Source organism: Ictidomys tridecemlineatus, chromosome 2 (assembly GCF_052094955.1).
Source record: "Ictidomys tridecemlineatus isolate mIctTri1 chromosome 2, mIctTri1.hap1, whole genome shotgun sequence".
Lineage (NCBI taxonomy): Eukaryota > Metazoa > Chordata > Mammalia > Rodentia > Sciuridae > Ictidomys > Ictidomys tridecemlineatus.
The window spans coordinates 147,355,816-147,382,986 of NC_135478.1; the positions used below are offsets into that span (position 1 = coordinate 147,355,816).

The 27,171-nt window shown below is 41.8% G+C and overlaps 1 protein-coding gene across 4 annotated transcripts in view; it reads left to right on the forward strand.

Annotated features, from left to right (window-relative positions):
* Jazf1 (JAZF zinc finger 1) overlaps window positions 1-27,171 on the forward strand; it is a 327,034-nt gene that overhangs the window by 254,952 nt on the left and 44,911 nt on the right. For all 4 annotated transcript variants that reach the window (XM_078039925.1, XM_078039927.1, XM_078039926.1 and 1 more), the window contains one exon: window positions 22,558-22,754. In XM_078039925.1, coding sequence (XP_077896051.1) covers window positions 22,558-22,754 — 197 coding nt within the window. The remainder of the gene's footprint in view (window positions 1-22,557; window positions 22,755-27,171) is intronic.

Consider the following 27,171-nt stretch of genomic DNA (forward strand, 5'->3'; position numbering starts at 1 on the left):
TTATTATCCCTTGCCAACCAAAATTCTCTTGGTACCTTTTAAAACTTCATCCCTTCCCTAGTTGAGAATTGCTGATCCATTAGTTGCTTCCTCATATGTCTTGTTTTTTTCTCTCAAGTTCAAGTTCTCCAAATTAGATGATGGCCAAACTGACTATGCACTGAAAGCCAGACTGTCACATAGTAGCTCTCTAATAATAAAAATAGTAAAATTCTGTTTACTAGGACAGGGGAGGAAAATTCAAGTGCTTAGGAATATTAGACAAGTGACATAAATAAGTAGGCCTGGCTGGATACTAGAAGAACAGGGAGTAAATTTGAGAGAGTGTGACTCTTTTATAGGATACTGGTTGCTTCTCTTTTTTCAGGTCTTTGTTACTGTGTAGGAATCTGGGCCCAGTGACACCAGAGCTGCTGGTTTTCCCAGAGTATCTGGAAGTCCAAATTATCATGTGTGTGAGACATAAATTTTTTATTCTTGGGTCGGTACTCTGGATCATCCATTTGTGATCTCTGGCCCAGCTCCTAAAGTAGCCACTAACTTAAATTGAATTGCAACTTTCCTAGGTAGAAGTGTTAACATTGCTCACAGATTGAGTTATAAATATTCTTCCCATGAAGACAGCAGGCAAGAAATCTTTTATGTCACAAATGTTATTGTTGATTTGGAGCTATACTATGATTAAGCCAGCTCAGGATGTTACTTAATGTCATTTAGTGAAATGAAGCCCTTCTCTGAAATATGCAAGCATGAAAATGTCAAGAACTTGAAGTGTCCCCATAATATGTTACTGGAAGCTTCCATTACTATGCCCTCTTGTTTCAGCTCTCCTACCATCAATAAGTGTCCTGTTCACTCTACTAGTGCCCCGTTTTCTGCATTTTTCTGCGTTTTGTTGAGGACTATGCTTGGGGATCATTTTAAGTGATCAAGTGCTGCCTTGTGTCCATCAGCTCAAGAAGACCACCATGTGCCTTATGGAGAAAATGTGAGCATTAGACCAGCTTCCTCCAGACACAAGTCATAGTGCTATTGGGCACAAGTTCAAAGAATCAACAAAATATATGAAATAAGAAGACTTTAAACAGAAATAAACATAAAACAAGGTGATGCATCAATTGAGAGAAAATGTTGTGCCCAGAGAACCCAAACTTGTGTTTCCCTTGGAGCCTGGGTCCAGTATTTTCTCATTCAATGTTTGCAGCAACTTACTGCTGTGAACAATAATCGGCTGTAACCCTATTTGAATGAATGGAAGAGGGGAAAACATTTCACTCATCCCTTTTATATTTAATGAGTTCTCCTTTCTTGTCTCTGGAAACATCACTAAAATATTGTGAGATGTAGGCTGCAGAGCTGCTTTTAGGTGTAACTCATGTCCTTTCGGTATTTTACTTGTGAACTTCTTCTGAATACACTTCAAAGATGACCAAACCAATACTGATTACCCAGAAAATTCCAGTTCACTGCAGTGCAAAGTGATCTGATGAGAGGTTCTCTGGGGTGCCTACACCCCCCTTCACACACTATTTAAATTCTTTAAACAACTTGTGAGGTACAGGACTAAGAGGTTTAAGGTCAAATAGTTCTCAATGTGAAGTGAAGTTTCAGTTGAATTCTAGTTAATTTTTCAGAATCAAATCTTCTCAAGTAAGAACCATGGTATTTACTAGGTAATATTTCACTGTTATCTTGAATAAGTCAATAAATCAGGCCCATCATGTTCCAGATTTAATAGCTGCCTTATTAACCAAAATTGAGTATTAATAATAAAGACAACATATTTACTGCCCTTTTTCAGTGGGATGATTTTCATTATTCATTACTCAATTACTTTTGCAGTAAAAAGAAATGAGTTATGATTTGTTTTGGATGAGCATGTTATTAAATTAATGGCTTGTTTCAAATGTTCTAACCTAAATGTTGTAGTTGAAAAGCATCAGTAAAAAATCTGCACTTCACCTTATCTTAGACAATAAAACGGTTCTAATCAAAACATTTAAACGTGCCCCACTTTTAATTATGCAACAATAATATCACATTGTTATATACCTTGCCTATGAAAAATTTTAAGAAGTGGTAGTGACCAAATTATGCACCTCAATTAATCAGGCAACAACCCGTGAAAGACCTATTGTTACCAATAGTAAAGACTAGTTTGCTATTTAATGACCCAAGCTGAAGTCAGGCTGAGCTAAGCTGAAAGAAGATACTCGTTAACCACAGGAAGGATGAATTTTGAGAATTATAATTACCATATTAAATGGAATGGGGTGGTTTATTACAGCCCCCTTTTGAGACGCAGCCGTATAAAGAATTCCTGCCTTCAGCAAGGCGGGAAGCTCGATATCCACCCCTGTTTATTTTATAATTACTCAATAAAATCCAGACGAAATAAGTTGTTACCAGTAATTAATGACCAGTTTAATAAAAAGGGGAGTCTAGCAGATGGTGATTATTTTTTTAATAGGGCCTGCTTGAAGGAATCATCGTGATAGTAAACTCTTAACAGTAATTTGTCTCGAAAATGGCTGGTGGTTGCCATCTTACTGGTTACTGAGGCAGGGTCTAATCTTGCTTAAGGCCTAGGCCTCATTTCTTCACCAGTTAAAATTCCTTACTGAAGTAAATGGTGCTCTGGTTACTGCCACAAATAAAATAGATTCTGTTAGCACACAAGAGGGGGGATTCTGCAAGCCAGAGGAGCCCAAGTCTGTCTTCAGGGGACCCTGTCTCTGGGAATGTAAAGCAGGAGCTGGAGTCAGGATGAACAGATACAGAGGCTTCTGAAGGACCCTGCATGAAAGTGAACATCCCTTCCATCCTGTTCTTTTACAAGACATGATACATGTGCATGGGAGACTGAGGAAGAATGACAAGTGAATGCTGGCCATACACCCCCTCATCCTTGGCTGGGATAAGAGGGAGTAGGATTTTCGTTTTCAATAAGAAATGTAAGGGCTGCTGTCCCAGGAAGTCAAAAATGCAGTTTGGCAACAAAAGTACATGAAATTCATATGATACACACAATCATGTAGATATGAATATAATAGAAGCTGGGGATGATGTGCACATATACTCTTTTTTTATCATTAAGCTTCATCCCCAGTCCTTTTTATTTTATTTTTTTTAAATTTTTTAATTTTCAGATAGGGTCTTGCTAAGTTGCTGAGGTTCTCACTAAATTGCCTGGGCTGGTCTTGAACTTGCAATCCTCTTGTCTCGGCCTCCCAAGTCACTGGGATTATAGGTGTGCACATCACTCCCAGCTATCCATATGGTGCTTAATGTCCAGGACTGAAGTAGGTCTCCCTGGCCCAACCATACAGTCTTCTAACTTGAGGCACATCCTGTTGGTAGCATATTCCCTGCCATTTGCTTTAGATGGAGGGGAAGATGGATTTGAGCTGAGCTCTGGCCCAGCCTGAATGAGGACAAACGCTTTCTATCCGAGTGCAGAAAGCTTGCTGGCCCCCAGGCATCATCAGTGGTCCTTGAAGGTGGCCCAGGCCTAACTCACTGAGCTCCCTTTACTTGTGGGGCATCTCCTGGTTCTCTTGACTCTCCTCTCCCTGCAGGCAGACAACAGAGATAAACCAGGCCTTAGGGAAAGACCTCTAGCCTCACTGTCTATGTGTCCAAAAAGTATGGCCTTTTTCTGGTTTTGTTGGGGATTTTTCTTTTCTTAAAACATTGTAGTCAAATTTTTTTAAAAAATGAAAAAAGATCTAAGCTGTTCTGTAATGACCTCCCCTCAGTCCCATTAGGACTGAGGAGGAAGCACATTCCAAAAGCCCTCAGGAGGTGAATTAACTCTTTCAAAGACACTGGGGTTCCATTCAGTGAATTCCTCATGAATGGCTCCCAGGTATCCTACAAGATATAATGCCTCCTCCCCAATTCCTCATGTTCTCCCAGGAAGTGATGCAGACAGTGTGGTGAATTGTATCAGGCGGAGGAGGCTGTGTAACTCGGCAGAGGCATCGAAACCCTGCCTGCACAATCATGTGCCAGGATGGGGCAAGGGAAGCATAATCCTGACAGTTTTTCCTATTTTAATAGGCGACACTGGCATCTATTTGCATGCTTCATGCATTTCAGATCCCAGAACTGAAATCCTGCACTGTGCCTTTTAGGGCCACATGTGCTGCCAGTAGTCATCAAAGCCCCCATTGTCAATTAGAGAAAAAGAGTTGAAGTGGCTTAACTGGCCCCCACCCTTTTTTTGTTTTTTGTTTTTTGGTACTGGAGATTGAACCCAGCAGTGCTCTGCCACTGAGCTATATCCCCAGCCCTATTTATTTTTTTATTTTGAGATGCAACTCTTGGTAAAAATTTGTTGAGGCTGGCCTGGAATTTGCAATCTTCCTGCCTCGGCCTCCAGAGTCAGGCATGAGCCACTGTGCATTAATCGGCTTTTCCTAATTCTAAATAGCAAGATTATTTTGTCTTAACTTTCACCTTAATCTTAGCTACCTTCTTTACAGTCCTCTTTGTCCCTCCCTCCACCTCACCACCTCCATGTGTGGGGTGGGGAAGTAGGGGGATGGGGGTGTCCGAGGGGGGTGAGAAATCGCCTTTTGAAGTCTGGGGAAGTTGGAGGTTCCTATTTTCCCACAGGATATAGAGGAGAAAGGGAACTGGGCCAGTTTTTCTCACCCTCTCCAAGGGTAACAAGAGTTTGGAATCTGGTCTTACCAGAGTAAAATTCATTAGTACAGAAGTATCTTGAGCAGACTTTTTACTCCCAATGAGGAAAAGGATTAGACTTTTACCTCCGGGTGACTTTGGTATCACAGTAAGAAATGAAAAATCCCCCAGGCAGCTGAATGGGGGTGGGGGGGTTGTAGTAACCAGCTTGGTAAAATTCCCCTCACAGCAGAACCTGTGTTAGAGTTTTACATCAGCCCAGTGTTGGCATCTCCTTCTCTAAGGGGCTTTGTGGACAGTGTGGAATTGAATATGAGCTTCTTCCTGCCTGTTGCACATGTGTGATACTACGTCCCACATGGTCTTTCTGCACCCAGCATGCCCTGACTCCAAGCTGGAAGATAGAAACTCTGTGCTTTGAAAGTGTTAGGGGACAGACAGATGAGGATGGTGGGAATAAGAGGCTGAGAATAATTCTACAAAGTGGGCCCACCGTGCTGACCCCCACATGCTTTCTTTTCCAAGAAGCAATTTACCTGCAGCCCTGCCTGGCCTAAGTGGACAGGATATGTCACATTCCTCAGCAAACTACCTGTTAACTGCCTGAGAAATGCAGGCCCAAGATAATGTTGATAAAAGGAATAATCCAAGTCGCCCTGAAGGGGAAGACTTTGACCAGATCTTGAAACTCTGGGAGAAAAGGATAGTTCCTCCTAACCATGAAATCAGTAAGAATATATGGCTAAGAATCAAGTTAGAACCAATCGGCATAGGCCAAGGTGACCTCGAGTTGCCAAGACAGTGGGAACTTGAAAGTCTGATGTCACCCAGCTGTCAGTCAAAAGTCAAGAGGTGGGCCTGGGTAGAATTCTTGGGGAAACTTCTCTGAAATCCCTAATAAAACTGGAGTGCAGGAGAGAGACATTGTCTCTCCCCTCTTTAAGAGGACTGACTCTCTCCCTTGAAAGTGTCTCCTTTCCCTTTTCCTATCTCTTCAAAAAACTCATTCCTGTTACCTTGAGCGACAAGTGTGAAATTTTCTGATTTCATGGAAAGAATCCAGGTTTGAAGGGCGGGTCTTCAGGTTGCTTCAGTTTCTTGGAAGACCCAAGCACTGTAATAAAAGGAAACACATTTGTACAAGACCACTGAATGAATAAACATGCTTTTTTAATACAAAAGATCGATCTTCAATGTTTAAAGAATATACTGTATCCAAAACATAAGAGGAGAAATTAGATACTAAATCTGAAAACAGAAAGGATAAGAGCTCTGACTATTTCCCAGTAATTTGGGAGACTCCTCTTTCTCCTGCTGTAGGAGAAAATGTAGGCATTTCCCCCAAGTTTCTTAACCCTCACCTCTCCGCTTGCTCTTTGGTTTCCTCCTCTGGGTGGCTGACTCCCACATCCAGATTGCTGACTTGTTTGTCTACACCCTTGGAGGTCCCACACCATTTCAAACCCAGCATATTTGAGTTGAACTCTCTTTATGGTCTGAAACTGCACTGCCCAACAGGAACAGTCTCTGGCCATGGGAGTTTTCTGTTTCTATGCTATTCAGCATGGCAAACATTAGCCACCTGTGACTATTTAAATTAATTAAAATTAGAAATTTGGGGTTTTGTAGTCACACTAGGCACATTTCAAGTGCTCGAAGCCTTGTGTGGCTAAGGGCCACATATTTTTTAAGACAGGTCAGTTTGCACCACACCTAAGAAAACTGTAGATTTAAACTGGATCTTGGGATTTGATTATTGGAAAGGTTCTCAGCAATTTTTTTGCATCAGGGTCAATACATGAGGACTTCACAGGGTCTAACAAGATTCTCCTGGGGTGTTTATGATTATTTTCTTTATGATATTTATTTCCTAGGGCATAATGATAGAAGGGAGGAATACCTGGCTAGCATCTGTTGGAGCATTGAGAGGTGTCCCATCTGAAAATGTGATGGCTTTAGTGGACATTTAGGGTTGGGGCAGGCAGGCAGCTTGGTTTCCATGTGTACATCTGATGGAAGAGGCCCCCTGGTTTCCAGAAATAGCCTGGGTATTGGGTGCAGAGGCGTCCAAGGTCTTCATCAACTAGTCAAGAAGCCCTCGGCCTGCATACTCCACAGCAATGGGTTTTTAAGGGGTTGCTTGGTTTATATCCCTGCTGCAACCCATTAAAGCTTTAATTACACTAATTGGGGATTTGGGATAATCAGGTTGGCCTGAATTGGGAGCCTGTACTCTGTGAAGAAAAGCTTTGCTAAATAAACCAGCAGGATAAACAGGATCTTGGGGCACATGCATTTCTGGGAACCAGCCTTTGCTAAGGATGATTAGCTGTGCCTTTGGCATGCAAATGAACACTGCTTGTAAACAGCAGAAGAGCTGGAGGCCCCTCCAAGAAACACTTCATTAGCAGTTAAGTACAGTGACATTCTTGAAAAGTTTAAACACCCTAAGTTTTTTTTTTCTTCCTACTAGCCCTTGATTCCCAGTTTGTGGAGCCTGTGTCTGGGAAGAAGCATGGGGTGGGGGGGTGAGGAAGTTACAGAATCTTGTGAAATACAAAGTCACTTAAGAGTATTATTAAATAGTAGTCTTGTGACATTCCTTTTTGCCCCAACTTAAAGTATCCGAAAGAGTTGGGAACCCTTGGCTCAGATCTTCCAAATTCATAAATCTCCAGTATCATTGAATGGTGAAGACTGCGTGATTGTTTTCCAACTTTGCATGTATTGTAATTTAGTGTGTGTGCAGCCCTGGGTGGGCAATCCGGCAGTTATGCTACTAAATGTTTCATTCAGTTTTGAACCTGTTTCTTATTTCCCAGGGACTGTGTTAAAATTTCTCCCTCCTTCTCCCTTTGTTTTCTTTTCCCTTCCTCCTTTATATATTTCAAGTGATTATGTGAACACGGGATAAAACATATGTGAATTATCAGCAATCATCATCTCAAAAGGGAGATGGAAGGGAGGAAGTTGGCAAGATGTTGATAACATGGCAGTTTGTCACACTGATCTCACTCTGTGTGTTTTTGAAATTGTCTCTAATAAGATGTTTAAGTTATCACCATCATCAACACCTGCATCCTCTCCATGCCCAGCATTTTCATGTGGTTTACAGTTTACCAAGTATTTTTAGCACTCAGACTTCCCAGGTTAACTCCTAAGCAGGAAGGTGACATGGGCGGTCATGTTTCTTTGATTTAAAAAAAAAATTGATCAAGTGTATACTTACCCAAATAATTAATACCTGAACACATTTGTCACGTGCCAGCTTCCTAGAAACAGAGAGAACTGAATTCTTTCCCAAAGGCAAAATTTAAAAGATTTTAGTTTAAAGATCTTATTGGCTTCTATTAGCAAGTCTAGAATCTAGCAACATGGTGGTGCATGGTGGTGCATGCCTGTAATCCCAGCAACTTGGGAGGCTGAGGCAGGAGGATCACAAGTTTCAAGGCCAGCCTGGGTGACTCAGGGAGACCCTGTTTCAAAGTAAAATTTTAAAATAGGGCTGGGGATGTAGCTCAGCCATAGAGTAATTGAGTAGCCATGGTTTCAATCCCCAGTACCACCAAAATAAAAAGCCAGAGAAAAAACCCAGAATGAAAAAAACCATGACGAAATGCAGATCATTCATTTCAGAGTCTTTCCCTATAGGGTTAAAGTAAAGGGAACTTCCTTATCATGCCAGCTCAGCTAACGTGGACCCTTTCTGATTAATGTGTGAATCTTCTGTTTTTAGGAAAACTGTCCTGTTTAAAAGTTCAGTTAGATTACATGGTGCCTAGCACAAGCGATTCGCTTCTGGGTTGAATCACTTAGTGATTCCACTAGTGTGGAAGCTTAGCCCAAATCAGTGGCCTCCCATGAATTTCATGTAATAATCTTTCATCTAAAAACATTTTAACAAAAGAAAAATATATATTTAGAGTAGTGCCTGGCATATAAAATATATATATTTAGAAAATAATCAGCCCCCAAGGCCCATGAACCTTGAGGTCTATAACCTTGAGAAACCCATAAGAATATTGTCAGATGAGAGTCCTCACAATGTTTCACTACCTGCATAGATTAATCCATTTAAGAAAACAATGCCATTAACTGCACTTTATTCCTAAGCAATGCCAATCTACTGACTACTCCTTTGTACATTAATTGACCACATGTATGCAAACATAAATTTGAGCAGTTGGCCTTATAATTGCATTCCATGAATAGATGCTGGTAGCTGAATGGGTGATTAACATCTTTTCTTCACATTGTTCAGCTCTGGTCTTAAGCATAATAGAATTTCTCTGATACTGTGTTTTTAGTCCACCATCTTTATTCCCTAATCCTCTGGGAATGGGTAAAGTACACACCAGTTGAGTTGGGCCTGGGCTGAGATATCAGTAGAAGGTTTGCAGTGGCTACCCAAGGTATGGTTCTGGGGAAAACTCTTTTTTTTTTTTTTTAATATTTATTTTTTAGTTTTTGGCAGACACAACATCTTTGTATGTGGTGCTGAGGATCGAAGTCGGGCCGCATGCATGCCAGGCCATGCACGCCAGGCCATGCACGCCAGGGGAGCGCACTAGCCACATCCCCAGCCCCCAGGGGAAAATTCTTAAGACTGAATCCTAAAATAGCAGAGGCAAGAGTGCTGTGATCTCTTATTGAGGGTTTTCTAGGGCAGAGTGCATTGTTAGTGGCACTAGAGTCATTGTACGTGCATAAACAAACCTTTTTTTTTTTTTTTTTTTTTGCAGTAGTGGGAGTTGAACCCAGGGCACTCTACATTGAACTACATCCCCAGCCCTTTATAATTTTTTATTTTGAAACAGTCTCACTAAGTTCCCCTGGCTGTCCTTAAACCTGTGATCCTCCTGCCTCAGCCTCCTGAGACACTGGAATTACAGGCATGTGCCACCATGCCTGGCTCAAAACCTAGCTCTTTGAGACCTCCTCTTACTTTGAGAGCCCCATACTCCTGTGCTGCCCCTCCATTTTCTCACTAAATGCTGCCCCCTTCCCCTACTGCTAGATTCACTGAGTCACTTCTTCGTAGCTGAACATTGAACATTGTCTCTCCTGTCTTATCAGAAGACGAGAAGAGCTCACCTGAGCCCTTATATCAGAAGTACTTTTCTTTGAAAATGGAGACTTCTGATCCCAAACTCAGGTACCTAACTAAGCCCTTCTGTGGACTACATAGCTTCCTGCCAAAAATGACCTCTTCTGCAGGAGTAATCCACTCTGATTGCTGTTACATATTGAATTAGTTGCTCATAACTCCTGGGCGAGGGTAAGCGATATAGGACCAACATCCGTGGAAAGGCCAAGATTCTGAGTGGCCCTAACATATTGAGAATACATTAGGCCACATGCTTTTCATGTCTTTACCTTTGAGATCTGAGAGTAACTTCCATGAGTTGTTAGGCTTATCTGTTTCATAAGGAGGGCCTTAGGTCTAGAAAGGGTAAACAATACACCCAAGATCAAACGCTTGGTAAATCCAATCAGGAGCTCGGCCTCTAGACTAAGTCCAACCACCAGGCTATGTTCCCAGCTGTAGACTGGAACTGAAACTCCAAGAGATCCTAAATCCAATTTTTTTTTTCTCTTCAGTCTTTAAACTTCTTCCAGTTTGTGGGAAGAGGCATGCATCATCTCATTAGCAGTTTACACTGAAACCTCAGCAAGTCATTGAATTTATTTTCAGAGGAGGCAAAAGAAAAAAAAACTCAAAAGCTATTTGTAGTTTGATACCACAAAAACCCCATAAAATGCAACTTCCTTGTTTTGTTCATTGGCTTTTACACAGATGTCAAATTAGCAATGAAAGCCATGTGCAAGAAATAGCCATAGTCACTCGCTATTCAGTGAAGGAAGAAGAGGAATGGAAAGGCAGATAGAGGGCTTCCCAGAGAGCCTCTCCTTCCAAGCCCAAGAGTTGCGGTGTCGTTTTTTAGAAGTGGTTTTTATTCTTGGCATTGGTGATGAAAAAGACTGTGGTTTACTTTAGTCAGGCTAAAGTAAATAAAAATTAATTGCTTCACTGATAATTAATGCTGGCCAGTGGCTTAAAGGAGTAGATGCTGGACCCAGAGTCAGAGCTTTCATTAATCAGATGGACTGTATTGTTCCATAGCTGTGAAGAAAATACCCAGAAATCATTGGCTTCATTGGAGGGGATTCTGTTTATTATTTCAGTTACTCAGCTTTGGTGCATGGATTTCATTTGAGTGCTAAAATTCTGAAAAAGATGCTATTGCTTTAAGTATGGAGATTCCTCAGAAAACTTGGAATGGAACCACCATTTGATCCAGTTAACCCACTCCTCCGTCTATACCCAAAAGACTTAAAATCGGCATACTACAGCAACGCAGCCACGTCAATGTTTATAGCAGCTCAGTTCATAGTAGCTGAGCTGTGGAACCAAACTAGATGCCCTTCAACAGATGAATGGATTAAGAAAATGTGGCATATATACGTAATGGAATATTATCCATGAAGAAGATGGAATGATGGCATTTGGAGGTAAATGGATGAAACTAGAGATGGTCATGCTAAGTAAAGTAAGCCAATCCCAAAAAACCAAAGGCTTAAATGTTCTCTCTGATATGTGTACGCTAACACACAATAAGAGGTGCAGGGGAGAATAGAATTCATTGGATTAGACCAAGGGTAATGAAGAGAGAGGGGATGGAAATAGGGAAGATAGTAGAATGAATTGTACATAACTTCCTGTGTTCATTACTTCTGTGTTATCACCACATCATGTACAGCCACAAAAATGGGAAGTTATACTCCATATATGTATAATATGTCAAAATACATTCTACTAGCATGTAGAACTAAAAAGAACAAATTTTAAACATTTTAAAGATTATTACTTTCGGAAAAAAATAGTTGTTCCTAAGCACCATCCACAGAACAGCTGCTGATCTTTGGTGATGTTTCCACTGGTCTGCAGCCTGAGAATGGCCTGGGGCGCTTGGTGTCCTTCCTCTCAGTCCTCAGAAGGGAGAAGCCACTGAATTTGGATATTCTGATATTGGCCATCTTTAGTTTGCCCAGCACATTTCAAGTGATTCCACCTGAATAAATATGAGAGTTCCATTCAGTCAACATTCTTTGGAACTAAGTTTTTAACAAAATGATAGAAAAGTTGGATATTTTTAATACTGTGTCTCGAGAATAATTATAAGCCATGTTATAAATGATATAACGTACACCTGACACAATTATAAAATAATGACAATGAAATTTTATGTTTTAGTTTCTCTGCATCAAAAAAATTTAAGTGATTTTTTTAATGTTCTAGTTTTATTATAATCTCAATAAAAATGAGCCAGAAAGGATCCTTAAGAAAGAATCATTCTAGTGTTGGGAATGTAGCTCAGTGGTAGAACAAGTGCTTAGCATGTGAAAGGTTCTGGGTTTGACCCCCAGCACTGACCAAAAAAACAATTATTTTTATTCCAAATGATGCTCTTCCTCTATCTTAATTAAAATGGCCTTTTCTTTCTAATGAGAATCTGGTGGTGGTTAATGGTAGTTGGCAATATTGGCTAGTCAATGTCACTAAGTACTTTTTTTGAATTTTTAGAATATCCAAGCTACAATATACCATAAGAAATATAAGTTAATGGTAGCTGCTTGTAAAAATAGAAAAGAATAAGAAATAAAGAAGGACCCAGGATATAGCTTACTGGAAGGGTACTTGCCTAGCATGCATGAGGCCCTGGACTTAATCCCCAGGACTACAAAAATAAATTTAAAAAAGAAAAATGAAAATATGATTGTCAAGATAGTGAATAAGGAAAAGATCACTTCTTATTTTATCTTTACCCTGTTTTGTCCTCTGTCTTCAAAGTTAAAGGGAACATTTATAAGCAAGCCTAGCTATAAGGTGTAGCTAATTCATAAGATTGGCCGGTCCTCACATTTATTTTGTATAGATTAGACTAGAACTAGGCAAAGACCAGGAACAATCTTTCTCCATGTATCAGATACAAACTTATTTAAAAAGAGAATAACAGTGTCTCACTGTAGCAAGTCTTTCAGCTTTGGTTTGGTGTTTGAGAACCTATTCTGACTCCTTGGCTGGGGCCTTCACAGATTCTACCCACAACGGGTGTGAATTTCGGGTAAAAATCACACAGAGACCTCTCACAAGTGCCAAACTGATCTGATCACATGGACTGGCTTTTTCCTGGTGCTGCTTTTCGTTTTATTATTTTACATTAAAATTTTAATAGCAGAATGTTAAAGGAGCTGTGAGTTTTGGTGATACTGCAAAAGGTTTTATGAAGCTTCAAAATCTACCCCCTGGGCCTCAGATCATGAAGTCGAAAATAGCTCTGGGATGAGAAGTGCAATGTAGGATTATTTGGAAACATTACTAGAAATTTTCTGAAGTGAGTTTTCGTTGAGGTTTATATATATATATATTTTTTTCTTTGTCTACTGAAAAGACAATAGTTTTCCAGTTCACAAGAGAAGGCCCTTCTCTTCCTGAAGGGGCACTGAGAGACGGTTACTGCCTTTAAGGTCATGTTTTACTGGCCAGCTGTTTTAACCAAATACTGCTTCAATTGCACTGTGGATTCAAGTTGCTACTAAAATGAGAAGACCTGCCCCTGAGTTTATTAGCAGATGTGCATTCTGCAAACCATCGTTACATCAAGAGCTACAGCAGCCAGATCCTTGACATGTGGGCCACACATGATCGCATGCTGAAATGTACCCATTATTCTCATTGCCATTTCCCACGGCCTCTGGTCCCGTGGATTTCCTGGCTCTATCCATCCTTGTCCTGGGTTGTATGTGTACTAGCCAGAGAAAAGAAAACTCCATCTTCAGGTTGGACTCTGGACTGAAAGGTTAGACAGCATCCTTGTCATGACAGAAATCGCGTGGTCTGGAGAGATGAGTCCCCCAAGTTTGGGAAGGTTTGGAATCTCGGGGTCAATCTGCCAGCTCCCTGCAGCTTTTCCCAAAGGCATTCTGGGTTTCACAAACTTGTTTTCACTGAAAAATGGCAAAACCCAAAGGGCCATTGAAAAGGCGGAACAAAGCTTTGGAACATCATGAAGCATAGTTACTGGGGAGCTTTCTGCAAAGGGCCTGGTGGCTGGCTGTGCAGTCTTGTGCAACGTTGCACTGTCCAGTCGAGAACAGCTCCTCCAGGACTGGAAGACTTTCTTCCATCAGCTTCTGAAAGGCTTTCCTGTGGTCTCTTAGGATAGTAGAACCCTCTCCAATTTGGTTCTTCTCCAAGAATCAAAACGGAGAAAAGTGAAGAAGAGGTGTGTGGATTTATAGCTAGCCTCTAGCTCGTCATGTTTAATGAGAGGAGCTGTCTCTTTGGATTCTAGCTACTATAATTGCTGCTGCTGCTTTTTTTTTTTTTTTTTTTTGTGGTATTGGGGATTGAACCTAGGGCTTCGTGCATGCTAGGCAAATGCTCTACCACTGGTACATCCTGGTCCTTTTTATTTTTTATTTTAGGACAGGATCTTGCGAAGTGACCTGGGCTGGCCTTGAACCTGTGATCCTCCTGCTTAGTCTCCCAAGTAGTCGGGATTACATGTGCATGCCCCCACATCTGGCTATAACTGCTTCTTGAATCTGCCTGTGATGAAAGCAGGAGTTTAATAAATGTCTACAGAATGTATTGGGTTGTTCTTTGCTTTCAGAATCTGCAGAACTTACAAAGGCAGTCTTTATCTTAGTACTTAGTACCTCAGCTGAGAAATAGCCAAATGGGTGTGGATGTCAGAGATGAAAGATTTGTGAATTAAGATTTCCAGAGTAGGTGTTGTTTGCCATTATGAACCGGGAACCTGACACTCGTCAAGCACATCAGGCCTTTTTCCAAATGTTTTTCATATATTAATTCATTTAACCTTCATACCACCCTATCAGCTAGACTCTGTTATTGTCACCATTTACAGGTGAGAAAACTGAAATACAGAGAAGCTAGATAACTTTCCCAGAGCCACACTGCTAGAGAGCATAGATCAGAGATTAGAATCTAGATAATCGAGCTCCAAAGCTCACCCTCTTAATTGCTACACTAGAAACTTCAAGAAATACTAAGAAATCTTTTGGGTGCTTCTTTATACCAATAATTGGCTGCTTCTGAGCTAGGTACCAGGATACAGACTGCCATTATATGAGTTTTGCTGATTCTGAAAGCAAGGAGCCACCCGACTCGGGTTCAGACATTTATCAAACTATTTCTACAATCTTAGGCAGATTCAAGAAGCAGTTACAGCCGGGCATAGTGGCACATACTTGAAATCCCAGTGACTCAGGATGCTGAGGCTAGAGGACTAGTTCAAGGCCAGCCTGGGCAACTTAGAAAGACCCTGTGTCAAAATAAAAATTTTAGAAGACTGGGGATGTAGCTTGGTGGTAGAATCAGAGTATATGCCATGTAGTAAAGATGGTTTCATGAAATTTTTGTTTCAGATATTTAAAAACAGGTTTATCCTTGAATCTGGACAAGTTTCATTATTTCATAATGTTTCAAACTTCATAAAGGTAATTATAATGCAAACACTATGTATTACATTACATAATCCAGCAGGTAGGAGACAGCTTCAAAAAATCAAGCACATTAATATTTATGCAGTAAAGCATATGAATATTGACCCCAAATATGATAAAAGTATGTAAATAACCTTCCAGCAATTCATGTCAGGGTTTGTCTTCCAGTGAGCTCTGGTACTAAACTTATTTGAAATTTCTCAATTTTCAGAGCTTTAGAGATTTCAAACTCCAGGTTGCAAGTTTAGTTATGTCTATAGTGAGTCACAATATGAAATCCATTGCTTTGTTATTTTCTTTGTTGCAGTGCTTGGGATCAAACCCAGGCAATGCTAGGCAAGTACTATACCCCTGAGCCTCATGCTACACTTAGGATGATGAGATGAGGTTAAAAAAGTTGGAAGAACTTTGCTCTATGCTATTGCTGAAATCATTCAGTGTTAGCACTGAGAAGATCCATAGCAGCAATATATTCCATCTACCCCCAAAACCAAAACTCCTCAGTGTCATGACTTCCATAAGCCCCCCATTTCTTTGCCCCAGAAAAAGCCTCCTGACAACACGCAGCTCAGACCTCTGGACCACATTGCTTCTCCAGAGTCTCATCATAATCATCCACACTGCACATCTCAGGGTTTGGATTCTTTTTTACATTTTTCCAAGACAGATGAAGTTTTCACCTGGTCACTTCTGCTTCTCGGTTCTCCAGTGCCACTGAGATCTAGGCCATTTTCCCAGCAGAACACAGACTCAGGTGTTTTGGACATTGAGGGAGGTGGCAGTGGAGTCTCTGCCCAGGTTTCAGCAAATACTGTAAATTTCCTGAGTTTGTGGTTGAAACTGGTCTCCCTGGACCAGCAGCTGACATTTCCCCCTGTGGTGTTATATTCATGTTTCCACGTTTAACATGTCAGACTGAATGAGCATTGTGGTCTAAGGATTTAAAAGATTTATAATGGAGTCTTGAAAATTTACTTAAGGAATATGTACTTCCCCTAGCAATAACAAATATTACTACAAATGACCATATTAAATTAAAGTCACTTAGGCATTTCTGATTTGTAGGAAAGTTAAAATTAATCTTATGGCAGTTTCAGTTTCAAAATGAAAACATTGCTTTGCCTGACCGCAGATTTCCAGGCTGTTAGTCAACAGTGAATGAAGTCTCCAGTGACTTTCTTTTTTTTTTTTTCTTTAAGAAACATTCAATTTTCTCTATGTGTAGAAAAATAATGTTAGAAGGAAAACCCCTGAAAAATCAACCATAATTATATCTGGGTAATATTTCTCTAGGAAGAAAAATTTTCATGCAAGAAGCTTCAGAAGTTCTAGCAGTGTTTTTTTTTTTCCATAAGTTAGATGGCAGATATATGGATTTCACTTTATTCTTTAAACTGAACATGTAAATGCGTATATTCAATTGCATACATGCATTCCATAATATTTTTAAATGTTCTAAAATACAGGTCATAAATCCAATTATAAATTTTTGGATTGAACCCTGGAGCACTCTACCAATGAACTATATCCCTAGTCCATTGTTATTTATTTTTGATTTTTTTCTTAGTTGTAGATGGACACAATACTTTTTTATTTGCTTATGTGGTGCTGAGGATCAAACCCAGTGTAGCACATATGCTAGGCAAGCGCTCTACCACTGAGTTACAACCCCAGTCCCCCATTTTATTTTTAACTTTGAGGCAAGGTCTTGCTAAGTTGCCCAGGCTGGCCTCAAACTTGCAATCTTGCTGCATTGTCTTCCTGAGTTGCTAGGACTACAGACATACACTACCACCCTGTAGCGTGGTGGGAAGAAAGGGCCTTTCTTATCTAAATTCCTATCCCTTCCCCGATTAGTTCCTTTAGTGAGTAGGCTGGGAGCCTGATCCAAATGCTTCCCCTCACACATTAAAATAATAATAACTACAAGATGTATTGGCCAATATTTAACAGGTGATGTTTGCCTGTTTCCATGGCATAAACACTTCTCACCATGGCCAGTTTCAAGCTACCAACATGATGTCACTGAACACAGAGCAGTGGCATACAGTTATATAGTCATTCTACCTACCTATAGTATACAATATTTATGTAAATTATCTCAGTAAAAAGAAAAACTAAGAATTGATGAGCATTGAGTTAAATATCTTTGTTTCGATATATTTGCTTTAATTATAAGTTCATATAACTTTTACTAATGGCCGTCTAACAGTTGGCTTACTCATAAGAATTAAGTGGTTGGCTCTCGGGAACCAGTAGGAGCAGGTTCCATCATGCTTCCGTCTAATAATTCACCTGGTCAGAGAATCTGGGGAGGTGGGCACAACCAGCCTTACCCAGAAGGCAGCCCGCTGGGATTGCAAACCCAAGGATCTGAGCAACAAAACTTGGTATACATCTCAAGGATGGGCTTCCTGGGTTTCCTACCATACGCCCCTCCACTTGCAGCATGTCAATCCCCAGATTGATTCTCCCTGCACTTCCCCAGACCCCAAAATCTTCAGTTCCTCACACCCCTCAGTTTTGAAAGCCACTGCATGAATTTAAAGCACAAAGAAGCACAGGGGTTTTCTCGGGAGTGTTAGATTCAGAGTCCGGAGGCCTCAAGGGACTCTGATACCAACTCTTTCTCCAGCACAGTGACCTTGAATGGGTCACCACCCCAGTTAGCAGTTTTCTATGACAAATGAGGGGATCAGACTGAGTGATCCAACTTAACCAAGATTTCTTCCTGCTGCCAAACCTCACACCAGCTGTGACTACAGAGGGCCTCAGGAGAGAGCCTCACTCTTGAAGCCAAAGCCCACTGAGGAAGGTGCGTCTGACCAACGCCATGACGCCCTAAACCTGAACTCCCCTGTGGCCATGAGAATGCCAGGAGAACGTTTCCAACCCCAGGGATGGAAAGACCTGGGCTGCGGTCCTGCCAGGGTGTGTCAGAGTGCAGCCATCTTGGAGATGGAAAATGATTTGGTCTGGGTTCCTGGCCAGCGCTGGGCTACTCAGTCTTCAGTTCTTGGCTCCAGCCACAACCTTTACCCTGCTGTTTCAGCTTCTCTATAAACTCCCCAGATGATTCCTTGCCATCGGGAATCTGCCCACCTTTGACAAATAGCTGTATGGGTGGGACATTGCTTAAATTTTTTAGAGTTTTAATAAGTCTTTAAAAGATCACAGGGAACAGGGGGAAGAGGAAGAGCATGACCGTCTGCCCAGGGGCAGCTCGAGCCTGTTTTACCCAGGGCAACTGCGAAGTTGGTGTGGCATCCATCTGTTTTGTCACTGGGAATAAACTGTGCAGCTGTGGATCTTGGGGTGGCAGGGTTGCCATGATTTATGGTTGTGTGGCCAAGTTCGCAGCCACAATCCAGGAGGGAGCGAGGGAAAGAGGGCTGCAGGAGAGAAGGGCTGGCGTAGCGCCTTCTGAGTGTGTTTCATGTTTAATGCTTTTAACCTGGGTGCCTCGTTCCTGCTTCTAGAAGGCTCTTAGAAAAATAGAAGCCACAGACAAACTGCCATGCGTAGCTGACCAAACACACATCGGGGGTGAAGATGGTGGTGGGGTGTGTATGTGAGGGTTATGGTTGTTTATGGTTGTGTTATATCCAAGCTCTAGGAAAGTGTTTATTTTAAAATAAGAAGCATGAGTTACGGATACTTTTAACCCAAGAGAAGATGTGGAGAGTCTCTCTCATTTATTTTGGCAAGAGTCTCTGACATTAGATACGTGCTCTTTGGGCCTATTCCCAGTCAAACACTCTGAAGACAGGATTTATGCTTGACATGAGGCACAACCCAGGTGCATTCACATCCATCGACGGGCAGTGCATCCTTAAGAAATTGGGAGTTGAGCAAGGTAGACAAAATGTAACACACAACCACATTGCAGTGTTTTGCAGAACAGGAACAGCTTCTAACTTTCGAGACACTTACTGTGGCCAGCGAGTTGCTGTGTTTAATCTACACAACTATATCTTCCTGAGTGGGCAGTGTTATTGCCCTGTCCACCCATGGGTTGTCTTCTTAAGGCTCACAAGATGACCAGGGACCACAGAGAGTTCTGGGTCCATTCAAAAGGACAGAGGACAGAGCCACAACAGGGCAGCATCCATCTGTTCCAATGCAGAGAGACGGGGTTGGGGGCTGTCCTGGCATAAGAGGCCCACCTGACAAGAGGCAAAGCTCTTATAAAATTCCATAAGCAAGAGGCTAAGGTAGAAGGATCACAAGCCTCAGCAAAAAGTGAGGTGCCCAGTTCTAAAATAGACAGGTATCCTGATTTGGGTTTCCTGAAACTGCTATCAGGTATGTACAGATCATGTCTAGTTGTACCCAGTCATGCAGGAGTCATCTTTATCACATAAGTTAGTGTCACCTAGTAGCATCGTTGACATACCATCGTAGTGTGTTGCCAGTGTTAACCAAAAGATCAAATTCTCCTGCAGAAAAGATTCCTTACCTACAACTATTGCAGCTTGAGCATCCCTGATCCAAAATGTTCCAAAATCAACAACCTAATCTTCAGATTTGGGGATTACCTATGCCCAACTGGCAAAGTCTCTGCGTTTGGAGTCTATGCACATCCCAAAATCTGAAATAATTCTAGTCCAATATCTTTGTATTCTCATTAGAGAATGAAGCTGAGGTTTAGAAAGGTTTATCAACTTACCTCAAATCACATAGTAAATAACGCAACCAGGGTTTAAATCCTGGACTGTCTGACTCCAAGTATCGTGCTTTTTAACTAAAGTGCAAAATGTGAATTTTTTTCCAACCCCTGTAGCCTGTTTATTTTGCTATTTGATAAAGTGGTTTGAGTTACCTACCATTGAGGACACTGGGTCTTCCTGGTAGAAGCAGCATGTTTATCCTGGGGTCTTGCCCACTCCCAGGCACACTCTGTAACTCCATTTGAGAAGCACAGCACCATACTAGTAGCAGTTCTGCTGAAAATAATAAAAGAAAGCACTAGTTACTTGTTTTTCTCTGAGTCTATATTTTGAGTAGAGGTTTATGAGAAGGGTAAAAAACAATTTAAAAGTTAAAGAACCAATTTTGCCTCGGAAAATAAATGAGTACCTACCTGGTTACCAGGTGCAAACAATTCGAATTCCTTTGCATCGACGACAGTCCTTCTTTTTAAATCATCAACATCTTGTAGCACAAAAATCCAAGAGCTCAAGGCAATGCATGTAGCTTTATTACAGTTCAGTTCAACATATAAAATCCAGTTTATATATCTGGATTGTATTGCAGGAGCCATTCAAGAAGTGTGCCATCCGTGCTCCAAGTATAAAAGTAGGAATTTTAAGACACTGTAACAATATTACTGTTGTTTCATTGGGTGTTTAATTGACTCTAAGCTTTCACCAGGCCTAAAAGCTATCTGTTGACTTCCAAAACTTCATAGTGTAGTGAAGAGAAAAAATACTAAAGAATTTTGTAAGCAGAATGTAAAGTGGATTGTGTAAAACACCATGATTAAGTGCAATGGAATGAGTTTACGATGAGTTGTACTGAACTAGCAAGACACAACTGAAGCTGGAGGAACTCGGGGAAGACTAAAGAGGGTAGGGTTCGGCCTCTCAGCCTGGGTGGGCACAGGTGTTTGCTAAAGGTAATTCTAAATGCTTCAGATACCCTGTGCACTGTACTTTCCGTCAGAATGTTCAAAAAGGCAGCTGGCAAAGTCTGCCTGCCAATAACACGGACAGACGTATGTTCTTTAGGTAAGAGATACCATTGCATAGATTGTTTTTCCTCTCATGTTACATGAGCTTATGAAACATTGGATTATACAGGGAGAAAAGCACAAAGTGTGAATATTATTAATGAGACAAGTTTTGGAAGAATACCTCAGAAATTTCCAAAGTGAAACTAGGAGGAAATGTGGTCTTTCCTTTTCCTTATTTCCCCATATTTTTGATTGGTGTATGACAACTGTATATAGTGGTGGTATTGGTTGTTACATATGTGTACATGCACACGATATAACAATATAAGATAGCCATGAGCACTTCCCAGGATTTTCCATTTCCCTTCCCTCCTCCCGCCCTCTGGTCCCTTTTCTCAACTAATCTCCCTTAGATTTTCATGAGACAGCTCCCCCACCCCCACCCCACCTTTATTTTCCTTTTTGCCCTCTAGTTTCCACATATGAGAAAATGCATGATCCTTGATTTTGTGAGTTTGGCTTATTTCACTTAACGTAATGTTCTCAAGTTCCATCCATTTTCCTGAAAATGACATAATTTCATTCTTTATGGCTGAATAAAACTCTGTGATGTATCTAGACCACATTTTCTTTATCCATTTACCCCCTGGTTGACACCTAGGCCGCTTCCATGGTTTAAATATTGTAAATTGTGCTGCTGTAAACACGGGTATGCATGTGCTGATTCTAATTCTGGATAAATACTGAGGAGTGGTAGGACCAGGTTCTATGGTGGTTCCATTTCTCATCCTTGAGGATCCTTCATACTGATTTCCATAGTAGTGCTTCTCATTTACAATTCCACCAACAGTGTAAACATTCCTTTTCCTCCACGTCCTCTCTAGCATTTAATTGTTTGGCACTCATGATGGCTGCCATTCTAACTGAAACATGATGAAATCTCAATGTAGTTTTGATTTGAATTTCCCTAATTGTTCAAGATGTTGAACATTTTTTCAAATATCTGTTTGGCCTTTCCCTTTGGGGTAAGAAAAACCAGAAGATAAGCCGATATCTGGTGGTGGTCCTCTCGCACTGCTCATGTCCCCTCCTTTTGAATCCGCTTGGGAAGATTGATGTGGTCATTCTGCAGGTGTTTACCCAGTAGGATGTGTCAACTGTGAGGATAGAGTCTGGCCATCATAGCCAGGGAGGCAAGACTGCAAGTAGCCAAGAAAAAAAAAATTAAATTCAAGTAGCCATACGAGAATCTGGAGTAATACAAAAAAGAATCAGAGTTTTCATGAGGCCAGATATGTTAAGAGGTAGGAGGGTCAGCCCCGCCAGCCTGCAGAGAAAGGAAGGGCTCCATCAGGGGTGGTGGGGGGCTCGAGGATGGGTCCCTGTGGGTGGAGAAAGGGAGGACCTTCCGAGCAAGAGGAGATCTTGGAAGGAAAGGCATCGTGGTGGGTACGGGTCTGACCTATGTGTGGAAGTTTCCTGGCAAGGAAGATTTGCCTGACTCCCGACTCTGAGGAGCATGAAATAGACTGGAAGATTCCATTGCAGAGGATCAAGGAAGCTGCTAGACTTTGAGATGGGGACTGACCTGTGGCCCAGCTCCTGTCCCTGGGCCAAGAATTTGTCAAACTCAGTTGACCATCGTGCACCCTCCTGCTCCCTAGGTGGCCTGCCTCAGTTACCCTCTGTTGTGGTTTCAGATTCATGACGGATGCTGCCCGCCGAGAGCAGGAGTCTCTGAAGAAGAAGATTCAGCCAAAGCTCTCACTGACCCTGTCCAGCTCCGTGTCCCGAGGGAATGTGTCCACCCCGCCACGCCACAGCAGCGGAAGCCTTACTCCCCCCGTGACCCCACCCATCACCCCCTCCTCTTCATTCCGCAGCAGCACTCCGACAGGTGAGTGGCTGGGCCCTGCCTCAGGGAGAGGTGCCCTGGGGGCTGGGGACACAGGGTGTCTCAGATCTGATGACTACTTTGATTCTTTTCTGGCCTCTACAGAACGTGTGGATTCATTTGATCTATTACTGAAGAAATGTTTATAGATGATTAATATGCACGTGACCATGACTTCATAGATCTTTTTAAGGCCTGACCATTATGCGTGGGTGAAGTGGTCGATGTCTTGGGTTGGCTTTAGTCGGTGAAGTACTACATGAACCCAGATAGCCACGTGTTGGTTACTGTTGAAGCCGAGTGATGGGTACGAGGAGGTTCCTTATACCATCTCCCTGTTTTTGCAGGTTTTTTTTTTTTTATTAGAAAGTGATTAGGAATTAAACTACATTTAGAATGTCCAGACACGGAGCCACAGTAGGAGCAGAGGGGCTCCTCTCTGTCTTATACCTCATGGAGGATATTGGCATCCTCCCAAAGGTGGAAGTGATTAAAAATTAAAGTGAGAGTTGGCATCAAAGATGAATATATCATCTCAGTGCATAAGACTGAACTACAGGATGGAGCTTAGACCTGTGACAAGTGGCTTCTTGGCACGTCTACCCCGAATTCCACTTATTTCCCAAACTTCTCCTGAGCTGAGCACACTGAGTTGTTCTTCCCCGTTCCTAGCTATGAAGTTGCTTCTTCTTCCCAGCAGAAGTGCATAAAGATGGTGGAAGAGGCTAGGAAGGTCCCTCTTCTTTGTCCTGAGAGGCAGACAATGATTTCCCTTCACCAAGTATGAATATAATTGAATAAAAACAAAAGCTATTAGTTGAATAAAAACAAATATATAACATTGTCATCATGAGTGCTTTCACAGAAGCTTCCCTGGAAAGGTAAATGGGACTCAAATACATAAGGAGGGAAAGAAGCAGCATGCTAACCAAGAGGGTTGCCTTATGCAAAGGCTGTGTGGTGGGGAGAAGCCTGGCAGGGCCAAGAGCAGGCCCAGAGGCCAAGGGTATAGGAGGTGGTAGAGGAGGTAGCAGGGCCTAGCGCATCATAGGTCTTATTAGAGATTCCAGTTGACTCTAAAATAAGCCACTAACAATCACACCATCATCTCCTTAGCATCACCTCATCAGTGGTTTTCTCTTACAGTTTATATATTTCTTTTTATCCATCTCCCATCAAGGAGGTGACCACTTTAATATTTCTCAAAATGTGTTTTAAAATGTTAATTGCACAAAATATTAGGATTTCCTCATAAGTTTGGGAAGAGATTAAGCAAAGTTAAGCAAGTTTCTTTAATGCTGGGCTTTAATACACACTGTTATTCTCTTAAGGGGTGTGAGTTTGTCAGCTTTCTGATGCTATGACAAAATACCTGAGGGAAATCAACTAAAAAAGGAAAATTTAATTTTGACTCTCGGTTCCGAGGTTTCAGTCTGTGGTTGCTAAGCCCCATCACTTGGGCCTGAGGTAAGGGAGAACCTGGTGGGGAGCACATGGGCAAGCAGAGCTGCCACCTCATGGAGGTTGGGAAGAGAGAGGGAGGAGGGTTCAGAGTTCAGTATCCCCTTCAAAGGCATATCCCAGTGACCTCACTTCCTTCCAGTAGACCCCACCTTCTAAAGACCCCACCACCTCCCAACAGCGCCACAGACTGGTGACAAGTCTTCAGCACAAAGCCTTCGGGGGACATTTCAGATCCAAAGGGGGGGGATTTACTAAGTTCCCCAAATTTAGCTGCTCTTATTGGGGGGCCTCTTTTTTCTACTGGGCACTCAGGGACTCAAGGTTGAGGCACCCTAGATTCAATGAAGACTGAGCATTTTAAAGATAGGATACGTGTGGGAAGCAGAATGATCCGAGTCCCCTCTCACAAACCAGCGCTTTCCTTTACAAATGGCGTCAGTGGCCCCCAAAGGCTCAGGTGTTCGAGGCTCAGCTGCCAGCTTGGCACTCTCGGGAGGTGGTGGAAACTTGAAGAGGTGGGGTCTAGTGGGACACTTTAGGCCATGGGGGTGTGCCCACACAGAAGGATCCGGGGATCTCCATCTCTTCCTCTTTCTCTTTGGCATCGTGGTCCTGAGGTGAGTGGTCTTGCTATGCCATAGTCCCCACCGTGTTGGGCTGCCCCGCCACCGGGGTCCTGAAAGCAGGTGGGCCACCTGATCATGGACTGAAACCACAAACCAAAATAAACCTTTTCCCTTTATGAATTAATCATCTTGGGTATTTGTTCCAGCCATGGACAGTTGTGTTACACACCTATTATACCCATTATATAGAGTTTTGTGTAACTGCAAAATGTAAATCGCATGTGTATAAATTCGCATTCCATACATTTTATTTTGTGAAGAATGACTTTCCGGGATCTTTGGGTAACATTTCTTGTGAAAATCTAAGGAGTGAAAGAGAAGAAGGTTTTGAGAGCGCAACGCGTTGCTGCGATCCTCTTTTCTGTGTATTTCTGTAGTGTTGGTTCTTAGGGATATGAATGGGGTGGGGGGGAGTCTCAAACTGGATGTATTTCCTACCTGAGGTAATATGGACTGACTCATGTCCAACCAGATACACAGGACTGCCCCAATTAGTTACGGGCACCTCAGAACCCCATGAAAAGAAAGACACTTTAAAGTGAGGGTTTATTATTTTTCATGTAAGAATGCTTGGAAGAAATGGAATCATTTCCTTTCCTTCAGACGCAAAGAAATCTTTATGACACCTTACCATTTTAGCAATTTCCCACTGAGAGGATTAATTTATGTTGTGGTACAGATGGATCATTTTTGGTCTGTCAAGATCATTGGTAAGTTATTTGCTGCTTGAGGAACATTCCATGTAAACATCAAAAATTAGCAGAGGAAATGGTTTCTTAAACCCCTACCATGTACAGTTTTGATTGTGTACATTTTTCAATGTTCAGAATGTTATTTTACCTGTAGTTTACAGAGATCAGCTTATTTGGCTTGACTAATGTGGTTCCAGTCACTTTCTTTGCCAGGTTATAAATAATATTTCACATTTCTGCCTCCTAAATTCACTCTTCCAAGTTCCATATTCGAGGTGCAACCCTGGGTCATAAGACACAGTTACCTTGTAGGAAACTCCATTTGTAAGATAGGAAGGCATGCTTTCTTGAGTAGCAAAGAGTAGGGCTTAGCTTCATTCTATATATTTTTTTTTAATATTTCTTAGGTATTCTTGGGATCAACACGTTTTGTGGTTTCTCATTGTGATCTACTTACAGACTCCTGAGGCTGTAGTTCGGTATTTCTAACAGGTTCTGCCCTAAAGAGTTGAATGTCAGGATGGCGCCTAGGAAACATTTCCTAAAATCTTCCTGTTAAGGGTACAGTCTTGGGACTGGGGCGTGGCTCAGTGGCAAAGAGCTTGCCTAGCACATGTGAGGCACGGAGTTCGATCCTTAGCACTGCATAACAAATAAAATAAAGGCATTCTGTCCGTCTGCAACTACAAAAACTAAAAAATTAAAAAGAGTACAGTCTTGATTTGCATTTCCCTTTTTGTATAAATGCTGTGTCTTGTAGCTGGAGAATGCCTAGATGGTCTGACATCCTTCTCGCCTTGGATTCAGGGTCACTACAGGCCCCTTCCTGACCTTTGGTGTCTGCTTGTGTCTTTATGCACCACCTTGTTCTCTGTGTTGTCCTTTCATCTACTTTCTAGATTGGCTAACAAGACCTTTAGCCTAGTCTAGTCTTTCAGCTTATTCTGCTTGCCCAGCGTCTTCTGTATTTAGGCTCTTCTCACTACTCCAACCAGGAAAGCGTCTCACGTATTTTATAGAACTACTGTATACCACTACCAGTTATAAGATACCTTCCCTCAAAAGTTTTCTTGACATGAAGAAAACAATTAAATCAATGGTGATTTGTGGTAATAATAAATAATACTAGACTGTTTCTTTATAACACATTATAGTGCGTCTTCTGATCATTATAAACACTCAGTGGGACACAGGACAAGCCTCATACCCCACTTTAAAGACAGAGTAGTTGAGACTCAATTAAACAACTCTCCCAGTTTGGGGTGTTTCCCAGCATCAGGACCTGTTCACTCTACATAATTTATTGAGCATCAATTTTGTTACGAGGCATTGCACCAGGTATCAGGGATGCAGAAAAGCATGAAGCCTAGTCCTCATGGGTTAACACTCGTATCCCTTAGCAGGTGCAGGTTAAACACATGTAGGGGAGAGAGCAGACGTGATGTGTACACACGGGACCGTCACCAGCACCAATGATCAGTGAGACATGGTAGAGGTACACACAGGGTTATTCTCTCCATGCTGTTTCCGTAGTGCTGTAAGGTTCAAGAAATATCTTACATCATTGTAAGGCAAATGTAAGTGCCAAAGAAGTTGGAATAAGGTGATGCTGGAGAGAAAGTGACTTGGACAGTTTTA